Source organism: Vigna unguiculata, chromosome 2 (genome assembly GCF_004118075.2).
Source record: "Vigna unguiculata cultivar IT97K-499-35 chromosome 2, ASM411807v1, whole genome shotgun sequence".
In the NCBI taxonomy this organism is placed as follows: Eukaryota; Viridiplantae; Streptophyta; class Magnoliopsida; order Fabales; family Fabaceae; genus Vigna; species Vigna unguiculata.
Window position 1 is genome coordinate 22955116 of NC_040280.1, and position 26233 is coordinate 22981348.

At 30.3% G+C, this 26233-nt stretch overlaps 3 protein-coding genes across 14 annotated transcripts; 1 reads left to right on the forward strand and 2 right to left on the reverse strand.

Annotated features, from left to right (window-relative positions):
* Window positions 1–268: 268 nt before the first annotated feature.
* Window positions 269–9286, reverse strand: LOC114173295 (carbonic anhydrase 2-like). The gene is made up of 9 exons (XM_028057583.1): window positions 9230–9286; window positions 5081–5142; window positions 4724–4864; window positions 3657–3705; window positions 3002–3118; window positions 2815–2868; window positions 2006–2091; window positions 927–1026; window positions 269–708 (listed from the first exon to the last, which is right to left on the reverse strand). Exons 1-9 carry the CDS (start codon window positions 9284–9286, stop codon window positions 544–546), a joined length of 831 nt encoding a protein of 276 aa, XP_027913384.1. The 3' UTR covers window positions 269–543.
* Window positions 9287–18329: 9043 nt separating this feature from the next.
* Window positions 18330–22564, forward strand: LOC114174707 (AMSH-like ubiquitin thioesterase 2). 12 transcript variants are annotated; one of them, XM_028059540.1, is made up of 12 exons: window positions 18330–18463; window positions 18552–18628; window positions 18952–19048; window positions 19127–19174; window positions 19261–19298; window positions 19485–19767; window positions 19942–20031; window positions 20860–20922; window positions 21051–21125; window positions 21219–21281; window positions 21735–21787; window positions 22263–22564. In XM_028059540.1, the coding sequence occupies exons 4-12, from the start codon at window positions 19127–19129 to the stop codon at window positions 22435–22437; spliced, it is 888 nt and encodes a 295-aa protein (XP_027915341.1). In that variant the 5' UTR covers window positions 18330–18463; window positions 18552–18628; window positions 18952–19048; the 3' UTR covers window positions 22438–22564. The 12 variants fall into 12 exon arrangements, with proteins under 12 accessions (XP_027915341.1, XP_027915343.1, XP_027915337.1 ...); XM_028059542.1 differs by having other exon boundaries at window positions 18959–19048; XM_028059539.1 differs by having other exon boundaries at window positions 18346–18463; window positions 18546–18628.
* Window positions 22565–24558: 1994 nt separating this feature from the next.
* On the reverse strand, window positions 24559–25647 carry LOC114166983. Its single transcript, XM_028051874.1, has one exon. The coding sequence runs from the start codon at window positions 25506–25508 to the stop codon at window positions 24720–24722; it is 789 nt and encodes a 262-aa protein (XP_027907675.1). The 5' UTR covers window positions 25509–25647; the 3' UTR covers window positions 24559–24719.
* Window positions 25648–26233: the final 586 nt, after the last annotated feature.

Sequence of the window (26233 nt, forward strand, 5' to 3'; positions counted from 1 at the left end):
ATGTTTGAAAGTAGCTGATTTTTTCATTTAGTTCCAAATAGGTGAGAGTGGAAAACCCAAACATTTTAAGTCATTTTCTTTCTTTAGATATAACAATTCTTAAAATGACAATTGTTTTTTATTTTTTAACTTTTTTGAGTTCCACAATATAAGTTCTAAAATTTTGTTCATTGATGTTAGTATTTGAAGTGTAATATGGATGGATGCTTTTTGTAATGCATAAAATGGAGGTTTGATGAAGTTATCAGCCATTTTGAAGTCATCAAAGTAGGAAGGCATAACTGATATATAATTAGGTGCATGAAGTGATTGATACATCAGCCAAAATGAAAATAAATAAAAGTAATGTATTATTTATTCATAACAGAGATGATGAGAATGGTACTTTGTTGGAAATCAAAACTAGTTTACTAGTTGTTACTACTACTACTACCTCACAGACCATTATTCTTTCTGAATGTCTGAATCTTTTCTATGGGAACCCTCAGCAAAAGTTTAGATATAATGCAGGTTTGCAATGATGTGCTGCTGAAGAGACAAATCTTAAATAGATATAGAGGGCATAAGCTTGTAGTTCAAATCCCATAGCTCAAAAGTGCCCTTAACAAAATCATAATGTGCTCCTTTCAAAACTAGACTTTTGTTCACCACACCAGCTCTAACAAAAGGATAACTTAACAGATTCCCAAGTGACACATTCACAGCTTCCTGCATTGCAAATTACAAGTAAAGGTAATTATCATTTTTAACAGTGACCCTAAATTTATGAATAAGTTAATGATAAATACAGACAAAGAAACACTTAAATTGACTTATTTTAACAAAACGATTAGTTATATTTCTATGTAATGCAAACTAACATGTCTCCATTTTTCCTGTTTTCAATCCTCTCCAACTTGTTAAGGGGTAAAGAATAATTTACTTACCTTCTCACAGTTAGTGCACTGCTCTTCGAAGCTTAATTCACTTGTTTTAGTCTTGGACCTTGCTGGTGTACATATTTGGACCCATTGCTCTATGAATTCACTGAAACATCACAGAGGAAAGGAAATGATTTTTAAGGTGGTTATGTTCGTCATTTTTCTGATGTCACAAAGATTAAGTATGCACCAATAGTAGTTTTGTTCACCAAAATCACTGTGCAATAGGGGAATCTTGTATGAAAGAATCCAATGACTAGTTAGAGAGGATTTGCACTTAAATTCCTCAAAAATGGAATCATTCATGTAATATTTTTGTTTTCCTTTCTCATGAATATGCATTGTGATTTGACATGAAAAGTAAGGGGAGCAGTAAAATAAGAAATGCTTCTTCTGCATACTATAATGTTGGATTTTAATTTGTTCTTGGTATATACCCAGCAACATTTCAAAAAGGTTGTTTTTATCTGGATTTGTTAAGCCTTCCAATTGTCCACAATTAGGTAGAATCATGGTGTACATTACTTTATATCCACTGTTATAAATGGTGGGATATGAATGATTATTCTACTGAAGTACTAAACATTTGGAGTAATGCTTTTAACACATTAAATTCTATTTACAAGCAAAAGATATGCATATAAAAAAGATATGCATATAAATGGTGGGATATGCACGAGAGAAAAAGATATGCATATAAAAAATGTATGCATATAAAATTATTTTGAAAATATGTTGTACTATAACTTTATATTCTTTTAATTATGTGTGTGAAAAAGCAATAGTAAATCACCTACTTGGAAGCTTCACAGCTTAGATTAATTTCATGGTGTGTATTGCTATTATTCATCCTTCTGGCAAAGTTGTTCTGGAAAAAATCATATTCACTTTTCTATATGCTTTTGATACTGTTCCTTGGTTAAATTTTGGTCAAAAAAGAGCTAAAAAAACTGTTGTGAAACAGCATTTAAGGTTTATCCAATTATTATTTATTCCTTCTTTTAAGATCCATTAACAATGAGTTAAAGCCCTTTTAAGGATGTTCCAAAGAAATCTTAGTAGTAGCAAAAATGTGTGAAACTTGCCTTGCAGTGGACCCATCATCTGGGATAGACATGAGCCCCTTTATACCTCCACAGCAACTATGTCCAATAACAACAATATTCTCCACCTGTATGTTACAATACCCATATTAGAATCTAAAAAAGACAAAAAAAATTTGCAAAAAATTATATTCCTGTTTTAGTAAGACACATATATGTTCATAACACCATCGCAAACATGTGTTCCACTTTCGTCAAACTAGATATAAAAAACCGTCAATTTGATACGAGATGCTAGCATAACTCATACAAAAATTATGGAAGACAAAACATTTTATATTAATTAATAAAATAAAAAGAACATGTTGAATAAATTAAATAAATGAGTGAACATATTTATTATATTGGGAATAATACATAGTGGGAAGGTGTGGTAGATAGGGACTAGATGTTGAGTTATGATTTATGAATTTGACTATCACTATGTGAGTAGATAAATGCGTGGTAGTTAGTTGAACGTTTGCTTTTTATCATTCTTATGGCAACAATTCAAATATTCCTTGTCTTCATCAAATAGAACAAGTGATGCAAGTTGAGATCGATGCGTGTGGATCCCAACAAATAATAATGCAAACATAACAAATTGAACCAACCACTAAACTTTTTTTTTCCTTTCACTCGACATTCACCATTATCGAGTTATATGATAAAAGTTTTTAATATATTTTAAGATATCAAAATCAATATATTGTATTTATGAAAGAAAACAATATTAAAAAAAAGTCGTCTTTATGAAAATATATTCCATATAAGATAAGCATAGGAGGAACACAATAATGAGAAATAATTACCTTTAAATGCGTGACTGCATATTCAATGGCTGCCCCAGCTCCTGAATACTTCGTCTATACAATAACGCAAAGCCAGTAAAAAAAAAAATTGAATTGACTTCAAACACCAAAAAAGGTAACAAGAAAGGAAGATGAATTTGGACGATAAATTGCATGTTTAATTGCGGTACACAGTCAAACGTTAAACCTTGTCATACGGTGGAACCATGTTGGCAATGTTTCGGACCATAAAGGCTTCGCCAGGTTGGAAATCCAGAATATGGGATGGACAAACTCTCGAGTCCGAGCATGCAAATACCATAAACTGCATAACAATGTTATATAATTTTGACCAGTGGCAACAAAAATATATTAAATGGGAAACTGGCTGCATGAAACAATGATATAAAAAGTAGATTCGGTTGATTCCGTCGAAATACTAGATTAATAGATTGTTAGTTAAATTAGTTAGTCACTAGTTCGACCATATAAAATGGTGTAATAATGTATATCCAAACTAAGTATAGATGTTATATTGTGTTATAACTTACTATAATTGATTATGGTCAAATGATAAGCATATATATATATATATATATATATATATATATATATATATATATATATATATATATATATATATGATAATTTATATAATTCAAGAAAAAATGTATAGCCAGTATATAGTGTATGTAGTTGGCTAATAATAGTTAACACATGCCTATGCTGTACAAAAGTAGGAATAGAATATTTCATTAATAAATTAAATTTCAACACAAATTAACGTAATGAAACCCCTTAGGGCAAAAAGGAATAAAGAAAAAGAAATAACTGGTGAATATGCAATTAATAAGATGACTAACCTTTGGGCTTTGGCCTTTGGCAAGGTCGGCATAGAGACTAGGATTTCTCCTGAAAATATATACGAAGAATCCTCCCAAATATCAGAAATTTGTAATTCCCCTAATTACTGATTAAAAATTGAAGTAAAAACAGAACATGCCTTAATTTCCGCAATGACAGGATCAAACTCAACACGAAAAGTAAAGTGCCCTTTTAGCAAAAACAAAACATCATTCGACATTGGCCATCTCATGATTTCCATTTATGTATGGAAAGAAACAATATCTGCTTACGTTTCCACTTAATATGTAAACTTAAAGTTCCACTTTCTATCACGCTTTCCATTTTCTTTTGAGTAGTGTGACGGGAAAGGGATGAAAGAGGAACATCTTTAAAATATTTTGATAGTCATTAATTTCATTTTTTTTTATTTTGTTCTTAGCTATTATTTTTTGTTAAAAATATAACAATTATTGCTTTGAAAAATTAAGGATTAATTTAAGATTTGATTCAATAACAATTACTTATAAAAATTTAATTAGAATATATTGAGGGTGTAAAGTGATTTTTTTCCAGATGTGTAAAGTAAAAATTTACATTATTAATATTTGGATTTAATTATTGCTAAAGTAACATCTCAAAAGATCAATTATAGGTGTATATAACTACTTTTTATTCTATAATATTTAGAGATAGAATATGATGCTTAGGAAAAGTGTTCAAAATCAAATATCCTAATAAAAAGTTTATATGAGGATTAAATGAGAGTTTCTACATGAAAAATAATCATGTCAGTAAAGAAGTTGTCAACTATTTCGAAATTACTATGTTATATAAATTTTAAAATAACTATTATAAGAGCCAATAAAATTATTATGATAATGTATGATAGAATGGTATATTATTCTAACTATTTTATCAAACACTAAATCTTAACTTTCTTATGAAGATATTTATTTTGTTGTTGATAATTTTAAAGGTTCAAAATCCAAATTTCTTTCACCATTATTCCATCACAAAATAGCAAATTCTTATCGAGAAGTTTCCTAATTGAATAATGATAATAAATGAAGGAAAAGACACATACAAAAATTTCTCATTCCTAAAGGTGATGAAGCCCGTTTTGATCCTCTCCTCCGGGACACACCGCTTCGCACCGGCAGCCTCAAGCTCCGCCGTCAGCTGCGAGATCTTTAAGGTGGCGACGTCGCCGAGTTCAGCCTTTTCACTGTTAAAAAAATAACAGAAACCGTTTCACAGCGCCAAAACCAAAACGCGTACGAGGTGGCGTGGGGCCCGCGTGAGAAGAACGAAGAACCAAACCACACCACCTACCACCTCCTTCTTCTGAAACGCTCTATCTATCTCTACGTGTGGTCGTGTTTGTCATAAAAGGACAGAGAATCAAATGACGAAAAAGGACAGCAATGTTTGTCTGAATTACCTGAGAAGCTTGGTCAGTCTTGCGATTGCTTCGCCGAATGATTCTCCTGCCATCTCTTCCTTCTGTTTTGGTCTCAAACAACACAATATAAAACATTCAGTGAAATCCAAACCTCAAAAATTCAAAACAACGAAATGATCAATCTCTTCTTAAAACTATTTAATAATTAATCTGCCACACATATAGTGAGATGAGATCATAATCGATCAACACACAAGAATTCTACGCATTTTGTTTTTAAGCTCAACAATAAATCAAAATAACTCATCATCTAACTGAATGATTAGCGAAAATTAAAATTAATCAATCACCGTAAGCGAGAATTGTAGAATATTACGTGATCGGAAACTGGTGAACGAAGAAAAGAAGATAATGAACATATATGTGTATTAGTATTACCTTTTGAGCTTTCTGAGTTTCTGTTGGAGCTACAGGTAGTGGTTAGTTTTGGAGGAAAATAAGGATGTTTGGTTTGTGCCTGTGTTTGTGTCTGTGATGTTATATGCAGATACGAGTGTGACGGTTGAGTTTTCCTTGGGCGTGTAGAGTGAGCAGAGGGGAATTAGGATTCACCTTTGGTGTGCCACTAAACACGGGTCTTAACTCATCACCAACATCACACATTTTATTTCATTTATTCATCAATAAATAATTCTCTTTTTATATGGTTAATTAATTCCAATAAAACTTGGTTCACATAATTTGTCAATCAAAAACATAATTCAGCGAAAATTTCTCAATAATATAATATAATAATAATAATATCGGTTTTATTTTTAGAATTTTTTTCAGTATAAAAATGCAAAAAAGATCCTTTATCTATTGTTATCCACCGTCTTCACGTTGACATGGAGTTGCTTTGCTCTCATGATAAGTCTTTTTTGTTTTTTTTTTAAAGTGCTCCAAAAGTGATATAACTTAAAATAAGAAAAAAAATCACCTCTTACCCCATTTTCTTGCAATATAAAGTAGAACTAAAAATTCATGCTCCTACCAATTTTTCTACTTTCTTTTTTTCCTTTTTTTTTTTTTATGAAAATAGACATTCAAAATTGATAACTGAAAATTAACATGTGTTCTGAAGATGTGGTGTTTTAACCTTCAAATATTCTTCACATATCTCACTCAGTATTTATTATCAGAGTTAAAATACTTAATTTCTTTCGTTTTCCTTTTATGTTCAATAAACAAAGAAAAATATATTTAGCAATTCATGTTAGTATTATTTTCTGATTAAAATAAAATTTAACCTTTGAAATTTACATTCAAAATCATCATAAATTATAAAAATTCTGATTTCAAAACTGCATCTAAATTTTACTATTTTATGTTTGGAAAGGTTGGCATGAAACATTTAATTATTATTGGTAATTAGATAAAGAAGGGAAATGAAATGGAGTTTGGTGTGGATCGGGAATCACCCAAAGTAGAAGTGTGGTAGAAAGTGAGAAGTAGTGATGAACAACTATGAGTCATGCATTTCATCAATAAAGAGAAATATTAGGGAGAATTAAATTATTACATAATATATTTATGTAACATTTGTTCAACTTGAACTATGGAATTATTTTCTCAATTTTTTATTTATATTTTATTTTTTTATTGTGATAAAAATTTAAAATTTTTAAGTTAAATTTATTCATGGATATATTTTTTTTTTAGTGTAAACTGACTGGTCAACCAGATTAATTAATCACTATCCATCCCACTATTGACTCAATCGATTGATTAGATGAATAATAAAATTTAAATAAGAGAAACTGAAAATGTAATCCAAAAATATCTCCTCTTGAATTTAAAAGTATTATTTTTTTTCCAAAGTTGACACAATTGAGAGTAACATCATAAAAGAAAGTGATGGATACTTTAAATGCAATTAATTAGCTATTACGATAGCCTATGCTTATACTATATTCCAATGAGATTTCAATTTCAATTTAACAAAAGGCAATTACTAATATTCCAGAATTATTATTCTTTATGGAAATTTTATTAAGTAGAGGAAAATTAAAACATTCATGGACTCCACAATTCATTTTAGCTTTAAGTTCAAATTTGAAAAGACAAACTGAGAAAAATAATTTGTTTACTACTTTAAAATGATTATATATTATATTATATTATATTATTTATTCATTTATTTTATTTTAGTTCAATCACAAACTTTATCAGTTAATAATTACATTTAAGTATTAACTAGTGGCAGAAGTCTTTAATTAGTGTGTTATTTGATTTGTAATTTGAATTAAAGTTAATTTTAAAGATTATAAATTAGAATTCTTGATATTTAAGTTAATATTATAATTCATATTAAAAGTAAGGCTACAATTTTAGAGCACCGCAAATAAATAAAATTAAAGCTAATATTAGAATTAGAATTGAAATTTATTTAAACTTATTTAGTTAAACTAAATCAAAATTAATTACAATTAAGATTAGATAATTTATTAGAAAAAAAAGTGTACTGAAAAATTAATATTAGTTAAAATAATATTGGAATTAATACTATAAATTATTAATTAGTTTTAGCTAAACAGATTTTAAATGTAAAAGTACACATACGTTCTTTCTATTAAAAGGTCTACATGTTAAAAGTTTCACATCAACTTAAAAATAAATTTAATTTATAGCATATAAATAGATGCAAATCTTACCTTATAAATCAATTTTATAATATTGAGTTATGCTCAAAATCTACTTCTTAAGATTTTTATAATCTTATGTTGAAAATCTTCATATGTCTATTAGTGGTTTTTGTTTGTAACCTTTATTTGAAAGTAAAGGGATACAGATGCCAATGTGAGCTTAGCTCGACGGGCTGGTCTGCCAAAAAAATATGGGATAGGTTGAGATATTGAACTCGCTAGCCCGTATAACCTGCGGTCCGCGCAGACTGACCTGCGATCCGCATAAAAAATAATTTGCACTTGTGTATATTGGTTACTTTCTTTCTGAACTTCTGTTTGAACATTTCAAATTCTTGTATGTGTGAAAAAGGCAAGTGTTGTATTTTTTAATGTGCTAAAATTTGAAGAATACATCATGTATGTCAAGATATGAATATGATGAAAATGTTATTATCAATTTATCCTCTAACTCCTCAAAGTTTTTGCTTAATTTTGTGAATTTGTTAAAATTTCTCAATTTGTTGAACATCGAAAACTTTATCATAAAATTTTCTTTTTTTAAAATAAAAAAAAACAAACTGTCTCGCGAACCCGCATTTATACATGACAGACCAAATTTTTTAGTCCACATTTTTAACACGGAGTAGGCCAGTCCGACCCACATTTTATTGATCAAACGCAGAGTAAGTCTAAACGGACGCCGGACCTGACCTTATTGCCAATTCTATAAAGGATGTAGATAGAGGACGAGTATTTGACAATAGAAAAATTATGTGGTTTATCTTTTTAGTTCCTTTGTATTTTTAATACATGTAATGTCTAATAACGTAAATTCACTTAGGGCATAGTTTACGTTAGGTATTTTCTAAAAAAAAACTATTATAATCATATTTATTAGATTCCTTCAAGAAATCAATTAGTTAAATTCTAAATATTAGTAAAAATGAGGTTTTGAGTACTGTTACTAAATCCTTCATTGAATTTGAATCGTCAAAATTCTTGAAAATAGTTAAAACTTTCAAATTTTTATAAAAAGCACATTTGTTATTTTATATATGCTACAAAGAAATTGAATTTAATAAATGTGAATTAAATAGTCGTAAATTTACATATTTTTAATTGAATTTTATTCAACTATTTAATTTTTTTTTATATTTTTAATTAATTTGTATTACTTAAACTTTTTTTTAATTAGATAACATGATTAATATATTATCTCGTCACTTTATTATCTTATTTTATATATTAAGAAAATTATTCTTTTTAGTTAATATAAAATAACATTAAAATAAATAAAAATCACTTCCTATTTTACATCGATTATTTTATTAGTTACAAAAAAAATATACTTATTAAGACGTATAGATAAGAAAATAATACAACAGTAATTATATCACTTAATGAAAAATTCAAACAGTAATTAATAACTTTGTTAAAAAATATTAAAAATTTTAAATATCCAATTAATAAAACAAATCAATAAAAACTGTTTAATGAAATCTTTAATAAATGAAAAACATACCGAGACAGTCTTGCCCGTGCAACAGAGCATCATACACTTTTTGAATGAACCAGCCATGCTTCTCTTTCTCCTCAAGAATCCTCTTTTCCCTGTCACACACACACACACACAAACCAATCTTCTGAACATGAAAAACCACAAATCAAACATCTTCAAGAACCACACAAAACTAATTAATTTCTTGTTGGGTCAAAAACAGTAAAATTTAACAATCACACTATGTATATTATAACAGTTACACACTAAAATATAAGTTAGGACTTGACATGTTTGAAAATTCTGATACACATTCTCAAAGTTCAAAAGGTATGACAGCACTTTGTTGGAAAATGCAAACTTTGAAAGGCAAATCCAAATGCAGTACATATTAAACCAGAAAATTGGTAAAGTTTTGACAAATTTATAAGAGAAAAGTAAAGAAAATACCAAAAGGGTAGTTAATTTTTTGAAGGATTTGGACCTGTGAATGAATGAGAGAAAGATAGTGGACCAAGAAATGGTAAGAAAAAAGTGCAGAATGGGCACAGAAAAAGAAGGAAGAAGGAATGAAAAATGAGTTTGAAGAGAATCAGTTATTTACCAAAAGATGATAAAGAAAGCGAAAGGTGAGTTAATATTAGCTCAGGGGTTGTAATGGACACTGCTTTCTTATCTCAATTGAAGAACAGTGTTTTCTACATCATCATTGCATAAATTTCTTTTCTTTTTTTTTCTACCAAAAAGAATATTTTCTGAATATGATTTGTCATGTAATGGATGTTTGTGACGTCCCTTCAAAATTTCACTTTATTTTATTCCTACTGGCCAAAATTTCATTGTCTTGACCTTCCAGATTAATAACCATTTTTTTTCATGTTTTACTGCAAATGTTATTTACCAAATAGTTTCCTTCAATTTGTCTGAATGTCTCACTCTTTCAATAATATTTTCTTGCCTTCTGCTTCTTTTTTTCTTTTCTTTTTTTCAGAATTTTATTGTCTACTGAGGCACTAGAAACTTTGTCTGTTTGTGTGCATTTTATTTCTGCAACGAGTTTCTTGTCTAGTTTTATTAGAAAGTATGATGACATAAAATAGGATTAATGATGTCTTACATCCCTCGTAAATTTAGAAATTTTAAGTTGAGTTCTTGAAATTTTAAAATATTTCAATTAAATTTCTGTGTTAGATGTGTCTGTTACTTGTATAACTTAACATCCATCATGCACTGTCATTTTGTTTAAATGTTGTGACGTAATAATATGATATTGTAAACTATCATAATGACAAATAGATCTCTATCAAGAATTTATTTTTGTATTTATCTAAAATTATTTTTAAAATTAATAAAAAATATAAATTAATAAAATATAATATTACAAAAAAAAAATAAAAATTAAATAATTATCAAATATAAAATAAAAATATATAATTTTATGATTTAAAAATTTAAATTTTATAAATTTATAATTTAATGATTTTTTAATTTTATAGTTTTTAATTTTATAATTTCGCAATTTTATGATTTACAATTATATCATTTTATAATTTAATATTTATATAATTTAATAATTTATAATTTTATATAATTTTTATAAAATTATATTTTTATAAAATCATATTTTTATAATTATAAATCTAAAAATATATTTTATATTTAATGTTTTATATAAAATATATATTTTATATCTTTATGTTTTATATAAAATATATTTTATATTTTTATGTTTTATATAAAATATATAAAATCAACCAATGTATAATACTTCTGATAGGATTTTGGATATCAATGATAGTATTATTAACATTTAACTAGATTTTAACTATTGTTAAACATTAACTTAAATATCTGATATTAGATCTTATATTTGTAAGACTTTTGTGACGAAACTATGATATAATGACAAATATTAAATACTTATTTTTATTATGTCTCATGAAATGCAATATATCATTTGAACAAAATCGCACAAATAAAAAATAAGTAATTAAAATTATAAAGAAAAAAAGTGAAATATTGTATGTTTCGTCATATGTGATATATATTTTTTGAACAAAATCGCACTAAGAAAAAAAATATGTAATTAAAATTGTAAATAAAAATAAGTTAAACATTGAATGTTTTATGAAATGCCATATATCTTTCAAACAAAATCGCACAAACAAAAATAATTCAATAAGTTAAAACATTTGAGTAAAAAAAAAAGGTTAAAAATTATACGTCTCAAAAGTGTAATATATCATTTGCACAAAAAAAATTACGTAATTAAAATTGTAAAGAAAAAAATAATAATTTAAAATAAGTGTTTGTGAAAAAAATTGTAAAAAGAATTAATCAAATTAATACACCAATAACCAGTCAGGTTATTAGTAAAAATATTACTAACGTGAGAGAATATTGCACACAAAAACTATATAATTAAAACTGTAAATAAAAATAATAATTTAAAAGAAATGTTTGTGAAAAAAAATTATAGAAAGAATTGGTCAAATTAATACACTAATAACCAATCAGGTTATTGGTTATTAGTAGAAACGTTACTAACATGAAAAAATATATTTTACCACTTTAGTAACGGTTAAGTATATTAGTAAGAAACTTGGAGATAAAGATGAGCAGAAAAAAAAAAAGAAATATATACCCCCCTCACCCCACACTTGAAGGAATGTGTGATGAGGAAAAACAACCAAAACAACATAACTAATCCTATATTAGCCACAAATCAAATTTTCTTCTTTTTACTTTTATGAAAAACAATCTATTCTCTATCATCCTATTTACTATGTCACTATTAAAGTTATCAACAAGATTCTACTAATTTTATAAAGAAAACTGAACCGATTCTCATCCTTGATTCCTTTGGTTTATTAAATTTGAAAGGTATCTCCATCCACTATTATAATTTTTTATATTTTATAGAATTTTTCTTGCAAGTTTATTATAAAATTTTACAAAAAAAGACTTATTTTTACTAATTTTTCATACGAATTTTAATAGACAAGTAATTCTTTTATAGATAATTAATTCTTATAAAATTATAAAATTCATAAATATCATTTATAATTTTTTTTTGTGAAAAATATTTTGTGTAAATATTTTACAAAAAAATTGATAGCAAATTCTTATAAACCATTATCCATAACAAAATTTAAGTGTTTTCTAATAAAAAAATTTCAAAATAAATTAACAAAAAATATATGTTTTTTTAATAATAATACGAGCGCCATCCTGTTTTTCCATATCATTACAACTGCAACAATACTTTATTTAGTGTTAGGATTTGCATGTTTGAAACTAGCTTGTGAACCTTTGAATAGCTTAAAGCAACTACAACTGTCTCACATTTATTCAATAAGAGTATATCAGTGGTTTTAGGAACAAAAACAAACAACATCACTTAAATCTGCAATTGCATTACTATCAAAGTTAAATGTAGTGTTAATGTGTAAATCAGGGAAAAAATCCAAGTCAGTCGTATCAACTTTCAAATTCATCAATAAAAAGTGTATCATATGAGCAAACATTATCAAAAGTGTAAGTAGATGTATGAACATGATTAAAAGTATATATAAACCAAATCAACAACATGATTAAAAGTTCATCAAAGTTACATATTTTGTTAAAGTTAATTTTCATTTTTTATATTCTTTATTGGTATATTTATCTAATTTTATTATCACATTGTTAACAAAAATAATAATTTAAAATAAGTGTTTATGAGAAAAACTATATAATTAATTGGTTAAATTGGTACATTAATAACCGGTGAAGTTATTAGTAGAATTTGTACTAATGTGATGAGAATAAGTTTTACCACTTTATATTTATAGCAACCTCTTTCATATAAGATCTTAAACATAGAACAATAATAATTGTTCTAATTACCACTTTAGCATTGTTGATACTTAGAAGTATAGAAGCAAAGGTTAGAAAGTTGTCATGCATCAAGCATTGTATCATACTTCTAATATTCTAATAGAATGTTGGATATCAATGATAGTATCAATAACATTTAACTGAATTTTAACTATTATTAAACCTTCACCTAATTATCCATTGTTAGATTTTATGTTTGTAAGAGCTACGTGATGAAACTATGATACAATGACAAATATTAAATAGTTATTTTTATTATGTGTTTTATTTCATCTTTGTTTTCTCTGGTTTTTCCTGTTAACTTACGATTTGTGTTCTATATGAATAAACTTTAGAAATATTGAATAAGTTAACTAAGTAAAAAAAGTTAAACATTATATGTCTCGTGAAGTTTAATATATCATTTGAACAAACCTGCATAAAGCAATACTATTTAACTAAAATTGTAAAGAAAAAAACTGAAATATTGTATTTTTTGTAAAATATGATATGTCTTTTGAACAAAACCGCACAACGAAAAAATATGTAATTAAAATTGTAAAGAAATAAAAGTGAAACATCATATGTTTCTTGAAATATGATATATCTTTCAAACAAGACCGCACAGATAAAAAATATTGAATACGTTAAAACATTAGAGTAAAAAAGAAGTTAAACATTATATGTGTCGTGAGATGTAATATATCATTTGAGCAAATCCCTACAAAGAAAAAATATATAATAAAAATTTTAAAGGAAAAAAGTGAAATATTGTACATTTAGTAAGATACGATATATCTTTCGAACAAGATAATACAAAGAAAAATATGTAATTAAAATTGTAAAGAAAAAAAAAAGAAATATTGTATGTTCCATGAGATGTAATATATTTTTCAAACAAAATTGTACAAACAAAATATATTTCAAAAAATAAAAAGGAAAATATATGTTGATATACAAAAATTGATAGTTGAGCTTACAAAGTTACGGGGTAGTGATTTTTTTATTTCATTTAATTTGTAATAAAAGTCCACGTTGGCTAATGAAGGAAATGGTTTGAAACAAAAAACAATTCAACTACAGTTAGCCATTCAACCAATACCACTCTTGTGTTACGAACGACACACAAATAACAACGACAAAAAACTCAATTTAAAGCAGACCCAAAAAAATTAAAATTAGACTTAGGGATTTCAAAACTTACGGAAATCGAGCTTCCATAACATTTAACAACCTTTCAACAGTAGGGTTCCAACCAAAAATGACTCATTTCCACGTCAATGGATACAGACGACGAACCAATGGTGTTTTCATCCAATCGGTATACGCATACCGTTAAGACGAACAACAACAACAACAACAACAACAAAAACAAGAAGAGAAATAAATAATGAAAGGGTTTTTCAGAGAAATAGAGGTTCAACACTCTCTCGTGAGATTGAAGAAGACAAAAGGTTGAAAAAAGAAGGAGGAGGAAGTTAAATTGCAAAGCTTTCCACAAAATCATTTTTGTTCAAACGATCTTTGATTTCAAACCATTCCCTTCCTTAGCCAACGACGACTTCCATTAAAAATTAAATAAAAAAAAATCACTATCATCACGTAATGTTGTAAGATAAGTTAACAACGTATCATTTTCTAAATGGAAAATGATACTTTAACATGAGTTTTTTAACCCATTTTTTACCCGCTGAGGTGTCAGTGGTACGTGAAATTTTTTAAATTGTTTTTGAATTAAAACAAACAGTCGTGATTTGGCGGTTCTAAGGCGTTTCTGACAGAGTGTGGTAGTGGGTAAAGTATTGTGGGGCCCGCGTGCGCGTGAGGAAATCAAATCCAAGCAAGCGGTGTCGAACACATGTTCCAGAAGCGATGGTGGTTTGACGGAACCAACTCACAATCTTCTACAAAAAATCCGAACTTGGTAGCAGAAGAAGAACGACAACCACTTGGGTAGCGGAAGAAAAGAAGAGAAGGAGGTTGTAGTATTTTTTCAGGTGGGATTTTGTTGTGGTATTCATGCGCGTGCGCATCAGTAAGAAGAACGAAACCCTTGTACAAAAAATTCGAACTTACGTACAGAATAAGAGGAAGAAAAAGGTGTGGAGCGAAAGAAAAGAAGAGCACGACATCGACAGTTCGTTTTCAACGCAAGTATTGAAGCGGAAACCTTGTGCTTGCATCCATTGCATTCTTCAAATGAATGGTATAGTGTGAAGCGTGGGTGGTAAGAGACAAGATTCACAGTTTGTGGTGGTTAGGAAAAATTTGGGGTCGGTCGCAAACCCTTCGTGGACCCTCGAAAGCTCTTCATGGTTGGTGGGTCGAAAACTGACTAGTGGTGTTTTTTTTTATGAATGTCACGTTTGTCGTATTAAATTAGACAAGCAGCTAAAGCATTATAATGTTTCTTTTTTTATGCAGACCATTGACCTGGAAGGTGGAACAATACAAAATTTCTTCCGTTGTTGTTGGTTGGTTCGTTCTTGGTCCCGTTGCAGTTATTGGGGTACATTGTGTTAAGACTTTGGCAAGTGTACCAAGTCGCGCAAGTAGTAACCGGTAAAACTGGGATATCGTTTCCCAAGAGACTTGTGTATACTAATTAATTGCGTAATTAGTGACTAATTTAAACTAATGAATAAATCCATATGTTGGGTTTTTGTATGCAAGAAATTAAATAATTCATAAACAAGTAAAATTGAACTTGGATATTTGAAGACTCTAGAAAATGGTAAAGACTAGAAATGCAATGGATTGATATTGTTGGAGTTAGACTTCACCTACTTCACTCTCATGTATATTAAACAATAAAACTCTTCTCCATTAATTACTAATGCTAACCCACAAGTTTACTCAAACTCTAATCCCCTTAGTTGAATGAGCCTAGGTTCCCTTATTTAGAGTCAATTCCTTGAATAAACAAACCCGCTTTACAAATTAGGGTTTAAGACAACTAATGGGTCAAGTTCCATTCCTAGATACAAGTTCCATTAGGTATCTTGTTCCAATTCTAGGTTTCAAGAGATATTTTCCAATACCTAATGACCCAAATATCATGCAATGAATGGTTAAAACAAAGCAAGCTTTAAATACATGAACAAAGATACTAGCAATCAATGGAAGAAGCATATATATATTCAAACCATTCAAAAATACATGAAAGTTCAATGGCTACATCTAACCCCAACAAAAATGGGTTTAGCTCTCCATTGTCATGGAGAGCTCAAGCTTACAAAATGGAAATGGAAGAGGAAGGAGTTACAAAGAGGAAGAGAGGGTAGTTCCCACTAGCCCTAGCAGCCCTCCAAGTGCTCCAAATCGCGTTGCTCGAGCTCCAAAATGTCCAAAATAATTTTCCCCTCGCGAAAACAGAAGAAAAAGGGCCATTTGACATATCAGCGAAAACTGGCGCCTGGAAAAAGTCTCTCACTGCCAGGCGCTAGCCATGAAACAGGGGCCAAAATTTTCATCTACCGCCTGGCGGCGTCTAGCCGCGAGGCGGTGAGCGGCAGTGGCGCCTGGCTGGCGCTGGCTCTGTGTCGTCGGGCGCTTCCTGTTGACATTTTTGCTCTTCTCCTTGCTATTCCGGGTCACTCATTTGTCTGAACTTTTGGAGCAAAGCTTCCAATCTACAAAAAGGACACAAAAATGGGGATTAGTGGTATATTTAGATCAATGTAACCCAAAATGTATTTATTTACAAAAGTAACGTAAAATTGAGGATTAAGTAGGTTAAAAGCTTTAGAAGAGATGATTTTGCTAATGAAATATAGCTTGGATAATGGTAAAAATTAACATTATCACATTGTTAGTTGTGTTGTTGTTGGTTGGAAGTTTGTCGATTTTGGGTAGGAATTGATTAATTATATTTCATAATGTGTTGATGATTTAATGATGTAGGATGTTGTGTTGTAATATGTGATTTTATTTGATTCTTTTCTTATTCAAGTTTTGATTGTTGTGAATAGATTTTATTAATGTGGTTCTTATTTCAATTTACAAAACATGAGTGAAGATAGTGGGCGGAGTGAACATAGATGTTAGTGATAATAGTGAGAGGAGTGAAGGTAGTGACGTGAGAGAATTCATTGATAGTATTGAAGTAAGTTAGTTTTAGGATACAATGTTTATTCATATTGAATTGAAAGAATCACTTGTAAATATTGGTTGTGTTATTTTATTTTGCAGATTTTGTTCAGGCATTCTTGTAGAACGACATATTTATGTTTATTGAATAACACCTTAAGTGTGGAGCAAAAGTTATGTATTGAAGGAATACAATTTTGGTGGTTCACTTTGTTGAATGATTCTGTTAAGATAAGTCAAAATGTTCTTAATTTTTATGCAATTTGTGGGTAGAAAGAAGAGGTGATTTTTTACTTAAGTCTATAATTGTGCCATTTAAATTTTTAGATGTATGTTTAAGATTAGGATCGAGGATTGTTGGAGATGTACTTACATTGAAAAACGAACCGTCGAGGTCGTGTTCTTCTTTTCTTTCGCTCCACATCTCCTTCTTCATCTTATTTTGTTCCCAAGTTCGAAAGTTTTGTATAAGGGTTCCGTTCTTCTTACTAACGCGCACGTGGACAAACACCACAAAAAGATCCCACCTGAAAAAGTACCGCAACCTCATTCTCTTCTTTTCTTATGTTATCCAAGTGGTTGTCGTTCTTCTTCTGCCATTAAGTTCGGATTTTTTTGTAGAAGATTGTAAGTTGGTTGCGTCAAACCACCACCACTTCTGAAATATGTGTTCGACACCGCTTGCTCGGATTTGATTTCTAAAAATTGAAGGAATCAAATTTTTGAATTTCGTTAATGCATTTGATTTCCCCACACACACGCGGGCCCCATAATATTTTATCCACTACCACACTTCGTCAGAAACGTCTCAGAATTATCACAATTGTTTTTTTTTTAATTCAAAAACAATTTAAAAAATTTCACGTACCACTGACACCTCAACGGGTTAAAAACTCTAGTCAAGTATCATTTTCCAAAATTCCAAAATAAAAAATATGTAACAAGATCACTGTAATGTCATATAAATAACAAAAATTAACAAGATAACTGCAGTTAAATTCATCACCTGTTCAACGAAGTGATATAACGAGATAACTGTCATGTCATCTAAATAACAGAAAAATCTAACAATAAAAATTTAATTAAAAACTTTTAAAATTTTAAAGGCTGTGTGCATGATAAAAATTTAATAAAAACTTGAGTGAAATTTTTTAAATGCATCCGAATCCAACAAGATAATTAAGTCTGACAATTTAAAAGGTATCATCTTGTCTTGAAACCAAACAATCAATATGCCCAAACAAACAATATGTTGAGCAGTTTGCTACCCAACAGTTCAGATTTATCCACATAATACAATTTTCAAGATATGTAAGGTCTTCTGAAAATCTCAGATGAAATTAAGAAATATATTTGCATTGTCTAAGAAGATTGATATTTATTGTTGATTCAGTGGCAGATTCTCTCAAAGGTGCACGTGCATCTCAGCAACCGAATCTCATCTCAGTTGATCAAAGGAAAACTTCACTTAACAAGGTACCAAATATTGATCCCTTCCCTTAGTTTCATCTGCTATACCAGAGTGCCAGAAACAAATTAACAGATTTTTTAGCCGAAACAAGAAGAAGGGTAAATCTGTATGAAAGAAAACATGGATTTGATCATCTTTACAAGAAAAAAAGGTTGGGAAACTGAATAATTTTGCAAATAGAGGGTTTTCGCAATTCATTTATAGTTGAAAATCTGCAGAACACCTTTTTTTTTTTCTTTCTAGTCACTCTTTTTTATTGCGTTGCACGAGATTATTTTGTTTGTTCAAAGGTGGTTTAATCTGGATCTCGTAATTAGCAACCTTTTAGTGCCTAGGTTTGATTTCTGCTGCTCGCAAAGGGATTACCCCTGGGCTGAGAAAGGAGAAGAAAAAGTACTTGGGTTTGATGTAAAAAAGAAGATAAAGTATATGATTCTCTACTTTTTATGGGTTTTTTAATCTTCAAAATTTACAATTTGATTGTTCAACTATTGATCTCTCAGATGTACAAAGGGTCTGATGAAAAACAGTATGTAAGTAATAGGAAGAAGGTAAAGGCTGCACATCCTCCAACCCCCTTTTTCCTTTTTAACTTGCAATTGGTGAACTTTATCATTTATAGGACTTTCTATGGCAGGTTAGAAACTGTGATGTTGCAGAGAGCAGTTTTCAAAGGTAAGAATATAATATTCAACATCTTCTACTTCGTACTTCATCTTTTTAGGATTTAGGGTTTAAGAATCATTTTTCCGAGTTTCCCAGAACTTCCTCAAGCCTGCACAGATTGTAGGTGTTGTTAGAAACATAGAATATAATATCTTAACGTACAATATTAATTGGTTCTGCACGGATTAAATGCAGCATGAGTGTTGATGATGTGGATCCATCTGGGGGTTCATCATTCCAATTAAGAAATTTGAGTTGCTGCTCATTGGTTTGTAAACCAAGTGCTTCTAACATAGCCAACAGATACTTCATGCTTCACAAAGTAACTCAGTCCTGGCCTTCCCCTGCCTTGTGTTTTGTGGAGAAAGTGCCTCAAGATGCACAAAGTTCTCATGTTACAGTTTTTAATTCAGGTGATGGATCCTCAAAATCAGATAATGAGTCAACCTCATCTAAGAGCATGCGGGATGTTCATATTGTAAGAACTAAGAACCACTCATGCATTTCTGAACCTATCTCACTGAACTTCAAAACTGTCTATTTTCAAATTTTTGACACTGCTGGACTGATACTTTATGTGATGAACATCATAGAGACCGTTGACGTTTGCAGATTACTTATGTTTAATAAGTATTCGTTTTGTGTTTTCCAGTCAATGCGGTTGATGGAGGACTTTCTAGATCTTGCTAAAGAAAATACAGAAAAAGATTTGGAAACTTGTGGTATACTTGGTGCCTATCTTGTAAGAATCATTGTAAAACCATAGCTTCGTTGTATTGGGCTTGTCATCATAGAGTCTGTATGAATATTGTTGGAAGTCTGACAATGACTGTATATGCCTCGGCATGAGAGATGTGTATTGGAAGTCCTAAATTGACTAAAAATAACATGATTTAATAATATATAAGTAGATGTAAATTTCATCTTATAAGTAAATCTTGTGAGGTTGAATTAGGTTTAAAATTTACTTCTTAAGAAAATACATAGATATTGAGCATGTGTGTTATCATTTTTCTTGTAAAATAAGCACCTTTTTTTTTCATTTTTGCAGGTATTAGTCTCAACTTATCAAGATAATGGGAAGCTAATAGAATATAAAACTGAATCAGAAAATATTTTGAAAAACTTAGCTTCTCGCAAAATTAGCTGCTTCTTTTAAAAGAAAATATTGTAAGCAAACATAAATTAGCTTCCACGTTTTAAAAAATATCTAAACATAATCACTAGAATCACTTTTTTTAAAAGAATTTATTACTAATTGACTGTATACATCAGATTATCTAGCTCTAATAGATTATGTTATTATCAGAACATTTCCACTAAAGAGCAGTGAGTCATACCTCCTGCAGAATCACTCATTATTTTGTGTCTTTGTGTACATTTTGAATATGCAAGATTATTTGTTAGTACTTTATATCTTGTATGATTGTTTTCAATTATTTGTTAATGGTATTTAATAGATTTAGATCTGCAAGATGGTGTGTTATGGAAAAGAAATGAAGAGCCTTATTTGATCAAATGCATTACAGAATTTGAAACTGCTACATGATCATATCCTTCAATTTTCCAGGAGAAGGGAACCCTTTATATGACTACTCTGATTATACCAAAGCAGGAATCTGCTTCGAATTCTGTTAGTATCTGGATCTCAGCCTTACATTCCTCTCACCTATGGATTTAAAATATTTTGGTACATATTTCCAAGAGGGCATGATTTTATTCTTAATTGTTTTTGTTGCTAACTTGATAACTGAATCACAGTGTCAAGCTACAAATGAGGAGGAAGTTTTCAAAATTCTAAATGAAAGATCCCTTTATCCTGTTGGATGGATTCATGTATGTCTTCCTATCTTTTCACTAATGCTAATTAAGAGTAGAGGTTTTTTTCTGGTTTGATTTCTCTAACCCTTTTCTTCTGAACACTTTCAGACTCATCCTTCTCAAAGTTGTTTCATGTCATCTGTCGATCTTCACACTCAATATTCCTACCAGGTGACTGATCCAAGTATTTTTGTTATTAATTATGATATGTGAATCTGCATTTTTCTTGTAAAAGCATTTCTTTGTTCAACTATTGTCTCCTTGTATCAGCATTTAAACTATGATCTCCTTTAAGAATACATATTACTTTTATCATCGAAGTTTTCATTTGCACCATGGTTGCATTAAATAGTTGACATATTCAAATATAATTTGTAGTCTGTATATGATGGCAACATGTGGATACTTAATTCTTTCTGTGAAGTTGGATTGTATATGTGTGTATTAGGAAAGTACAATTACAAAAGTTTTCCTTTGACAAAAGAACTTAAAATGGTTTGTAGGTGATAATTATAACCAACCAAACTATTTAAACTTGAATGGATATTTACTCTAAGTATAGTCTCGTTCTATTTTCTTTTTCCAGACAAATTTTGAACTCACAGTTTGGTGTTATTTTATCAGATGATGATTCCTGAGGCATTTGCCATTGTCTTGGCACCAAATGATAAATTAAGGTCTACCTACTGTATTGTACTTAAATTTTCTATCTTCTTTTCTTGCCTTCTCTTTTTAAAAGTAATTCCTTACTCCAATAATTGCATCCAACTTTCATTTTTAGATAATGAGGAAGGTGAATGAATGTAAGATATTTTGAACAAAACCAGACTATATGTTCCTCTGAATCTGATTTGGATTATAAAAAAAACCTATTATAAATCCTAAACCTATTGTTCCTATGTTGTGTCTTCAAAATATCACGATGACCATTGATTTTAAAACTTTAAATCACATTAAAAAAATCTTAAAGTACTAACATATTGTATTTTTAATACTCAACAAAGAAAAATAGAACAAAATCCAGTAGAAAATCTGAATTCTAAAAGTACTTGTGCCTGCTTCTCCTTAAGCACAATAACAAGCCTAATTCCAATTACCAGAAATGGTATATGATAAGAAATCTGGAAACTAAAATTTAGTAATTTTGTCCAGGAGCTGTGGATTATTTCGTATAGCCGACCCTGAAGGAATGAGTATTCTGAAAAATTGCAAGGAGACAGGATTTCATCCACACAAAGAACCAGATAATGGCAACCCTGTGTATGAGCACTGCTCCAATGTGTACAGAAACTCTAATCTAAGGTTTGAAATCTTTGATTTGCGATAAAATTGACATTGAATACAACACTGTATAATATGACAGATTCAAGTGTACTGAAAGAAGAATCCTGATACACAATAATTACGTTTTGTCTAATGTAATAAGGTCGGCTTTGTACCCTCTTGCATGTTCATACTTATTTTGGATTCCAACAGTACACATTAAATTGAAAGATTAATGATAATTTAATGAAGATTTATTTGCTTTCTAGCTCCTTGTCACAGAATTCATTCACTAAGTTCACTTTGAATTCCAGAAGGTTGAAGTTTCTGCAATAAGTCATCACACAAGTTAGATCAAACCAAGGTCCAAATCATTTAGTTGTGTAATTAATTGTAAGAAAACGTAAAATCCTATAATATAGAGTCACATGATCATTTAGTTGTAATTCACTACTGAACACCGTTTGTCACATAAAAGTGGTCATTTGCTGCTAAAGGCATTTTTCAATCTTTAATAAAATATAAAACGAAATTGACACATACTTTAATTTAAAACTAAAATATAATTTTAACCAATAATTAAAAAAAATATTTAATAAAAAATATATTTACAAACTATTAGATCCAACCTATCATATTAAATCTGTGTTATTAGTTCCAGACATGACTTAATGGATACTTTAGATTTGCCTAACCGAAACCAAACCAAGGAGGTAATCAATAACATTTTCTTTTTCACTCTTGATTTCTTAATGAATATCCCGATACATAGGTTAGAAAACCCTTATAAAAGGTACATGTTTGTAGCTTTGAACTTACACGGATAAATTATTTTGGGACGCGTAAACAATAATGCACCAAGATAATTGTTTTTGACATAGGCATTCAAAGTACGCATCCTACCCCTCATGTTATGGACGAGTTTCTTAAAAAGTTCGGAGGTAATTAGGTTGTTATTTCCTATTGCTTGTTACTTGAGAAATAAGCATGTCCTACATGAAGATTGGAATCTTCTTCCTTTCACAACACAAGAAGAATCATAGGTGACGTCATATCCGCGTATCGTGATTCGCTTCTTCTGTTGCAACTTCCACGATTGTACTGTCATATGCAAATAATTTTATCGCATAAACAACTATTATATCATATATGCACTCGTGGAAAGATATATTAATTTAAATAAAGTACTTACACTTTCGTTGTGATAAAAAAATAAATAAAGCTTCTTCACCAGTCTCTTTATTAAATATTAACAAGATTTTCTGACTAATAATTTATTAATAAATATTACTTAAGGCATCCGTAGATACCTAGAAAAAAACTATTCTATAAAAACTTATTTAGATTCTAAAAAAAAGGGAGAGAGATCTGAAATTTCTCGTTTATTTATGGTTGAAAGCAGAGTATACAAGAGAGGAAAGGTGAGAAGAGACAAATAGAAAGAAGACAGAAGTAGAGAAAAAAGGGTTAAGAGAGAGAGGGGTTCAGAGTTTTTAAACTCAATAATTTAAGTAATCTCAATAATTTCAACTATTCATCTCAAAACTTTTCATGGGATGTCTTATTTAAAAAAAAAATGATTTTTACATTAATTTTTCTCCACCATCGACATTTACTTGAAATTTCCAAATTCAGTTTCTGCTCTATAAGAAATGAAAGGCAAAGATATTGCTCTGTGTGTGCGTTCTCTTGGTCTTGTTTTGTGTCTTCAAAAGCATTAAGTACCAATTAAATTTTATAAAAAATAAATATATAATTCTATGGTTAGACAGAACAAATTATTATCATATTTGCAGATATGTTTAGGTACACATCACTATTAATTAGTTTAGGTGCGCGGGTAATCTCTGAGAATTATAATTAAAAACGAAAATTAATGTTTTTGGAAGTCAAAGTTTGTGTATTTCCCATTGGGGTTGTCACTGATGGTTCTGTGTTTACATTTATGCTGCATGCAGAGGGTGGATCCACCGACGTTTTCGACAGATCATTCATATTTATTATGTCTCTGCTTTAAGTGGTTGAGACAAATATCCTCAAATAAATTATAATGTGTCCTTCTAAACAGTTACCTATCTTCATTGCAATTCTCTGCTTATTATAATCGTTAACGAAAAACAGTATCGTCGGCAGGCACAAAAGAAAAATAATATTGCTGGTTGTTATCTCTTTCCACGAAAAAATATAGTAAGTCCAAAAATCTGAACTCTAGAACATTAATTAAATTATAATTACACTATAGCAAAGAGATAATTAATTTCCTAGTTAGGTTGGAGAACTTCAAACAATTATTTACGTACAAATCAATAAAATTTTTGAATCAATGAGATGAGAAAAAAATGATTCTCAGTAAGGATGAACATTCCTGCTCAATCCGTGGGAATTGGCGAAGAACCCGAACAGATCTTGCCGGTACGGCAAGTAGGACTTGCGTTTATCGTTCTCTTTCCTTGCTCTGTTCATCACGTAATGTTTCTCGTGCGCAGACGACGCTGCGGTTTTCCCCTTCTTCACCTCAACCTTCTTCACCACCACGTTTCTCGCCTTCTCCGCTGGCTTCGCCGCCGGCGCGTGGTTCAAGAACACGAACGTGTCCTTCCCGTCGCTGTTGCTCCGCAGTTTCACCTCGCGGAATCTCCACAGCTTCGAGAATCCCGTGGAGTTGCTCTTCACCGCAGACTTTGGATTCCATTCGCAGTAAGATCCCTCCGGCGGCGGGGCTGTCATAAGTTTGTCCGTCTCCGAAGGCGACGGCGACGGCGACAGAGACTCTTCCGGATGTTCGACGAATAGAGTTAGCGGCGGATGGACGCCGCCGTCGTAATCATCGGAGAAGAGAAGATCCTGGTTGAAAATCGGAAACAACGGACGAATCTGGCCGTTGTCGAAGGCGTCGTCGGCGGAGATCGGCGATCCGTCGGAATTCACAAGCATGAAGCTGAATTCCTCCTCGTCCTCTTCTTCGTCTTCGATTTGTTCTTCTACCTCACCTTCGTTGTGCTCTTCTTCGTTTTTGTGTTCATCGATTTTGAGCTTTGCAATGAAATCGTGTTCGAACTTTCCAGAAGACTCGGCGAACTCGTGAGAAGAATCCCTAAACACGGAGGGCGAAGGTGAGCGCGAAACGGCTTGCATTTTAGTGAGTGTGCTGCGTTTTGCGTTTTGAGTTTTGTGTGGTGTTTGGTAAGAAAACCGAAACGACGGTTACAGAGAAGGTTTTTGGAGATGCAGATATTTGGTTGAAGGGTGGGAAGGTGAATGGTTGGGTTTATATATAAGGGGTGTGAGATGGAGGGTATTGGAATTGTATTTGGTCTTTTGAATTTCAACTTTCAATAGTTTTGGCTTTTTGCGTGTTTTTTTTTTTTTTTTTGAGTGTTATCACACGTCCCACGTGGTTGTTCGTTGGTGGAGAATGAAGAACACGTAGACTCGGCTCTTTTTCGTGGCTACTTCGAGAAGGGAATTCCGAATGAGAAGATTTGAAGTCCAAATTTGAAAGGTTGATATTGTTTTTGAAAGGATGAATATTTAAATTAAATTTGTGCATGACTAGTATTGACGATGCAGAGTTCACGGGTTATGTAATGATAATTAATGGAAGTGGCAGTTGCTGATCTCAGTGATGACTTTTGGTTCACTAACTGGTGTTGCGTAATTGCTGAGGTGATTTTCTTGCTGGTGAAGCTTGTGAACTATTTATTGCCTTAATGACAACACGCACGAAGGGTTTAAAATATCCTTACCTTGCGTTTGGATTGGATAGGGTTTTATTATTATTTTTTTAAATTTTGAAATATTTTGTCATTAATTACGTTCTTTCGGTAGAAGTTTTAAAAAGGTTGAAATTATCGAATTTT

Bases quoted from the DNA above. Each gene is read 5' to 3' on its own strand.
- LOC114166983 (XM_028051874.1), bottom strand. From the start codon at position 25,508: ATGCAAGCCGTTTCGCGCTCACCTTCGCCCTCCGTGTTTAGGGATTCT.
- LOC114174707 (XM_028059540.1), top strand. From the start codon at position 19,127: ATGTACAAAGGGTCTGATGAAAAACAGTATGTAAGTAATAGGAAGAAG. The intron at 20,032-20,859 runs GTAAGAATCATT...TCAATTTTCCAG, and splicing joins GTATACTTGGTGCCTATCTT to GAGAAGGGAACCCTTTATAT. The intron at 21,282-21,734 runs GTGACTGATCCA...TTATTTTATCAG, and splicing joins ACACTCAATATTCCTACCAG to ATGATGATTCCTGAGGCATT.
- LOC114173295 (XM_028057583.1), bottom strand. From the start codon at position 9,286: ATGGCTGGTTCATTCAAAAAGTGTATGATGCTCTGTTGCACGGGCAAG. The intron at 4,865-5,080 runs GTAATTCAGACA...TTTTTTTAACAG, and splicing joins AGACTGACCAAGCTTCTCAG to TGAAAAGGCTGAACTCGGCG. The intron at 3,706-4,723 runs GTATGTGTCTTT...ATATATTTTCAG, and splicing joins TTTAGGAATGAGAAATTTTT to GAGAAATCCTAGTCTCTATG.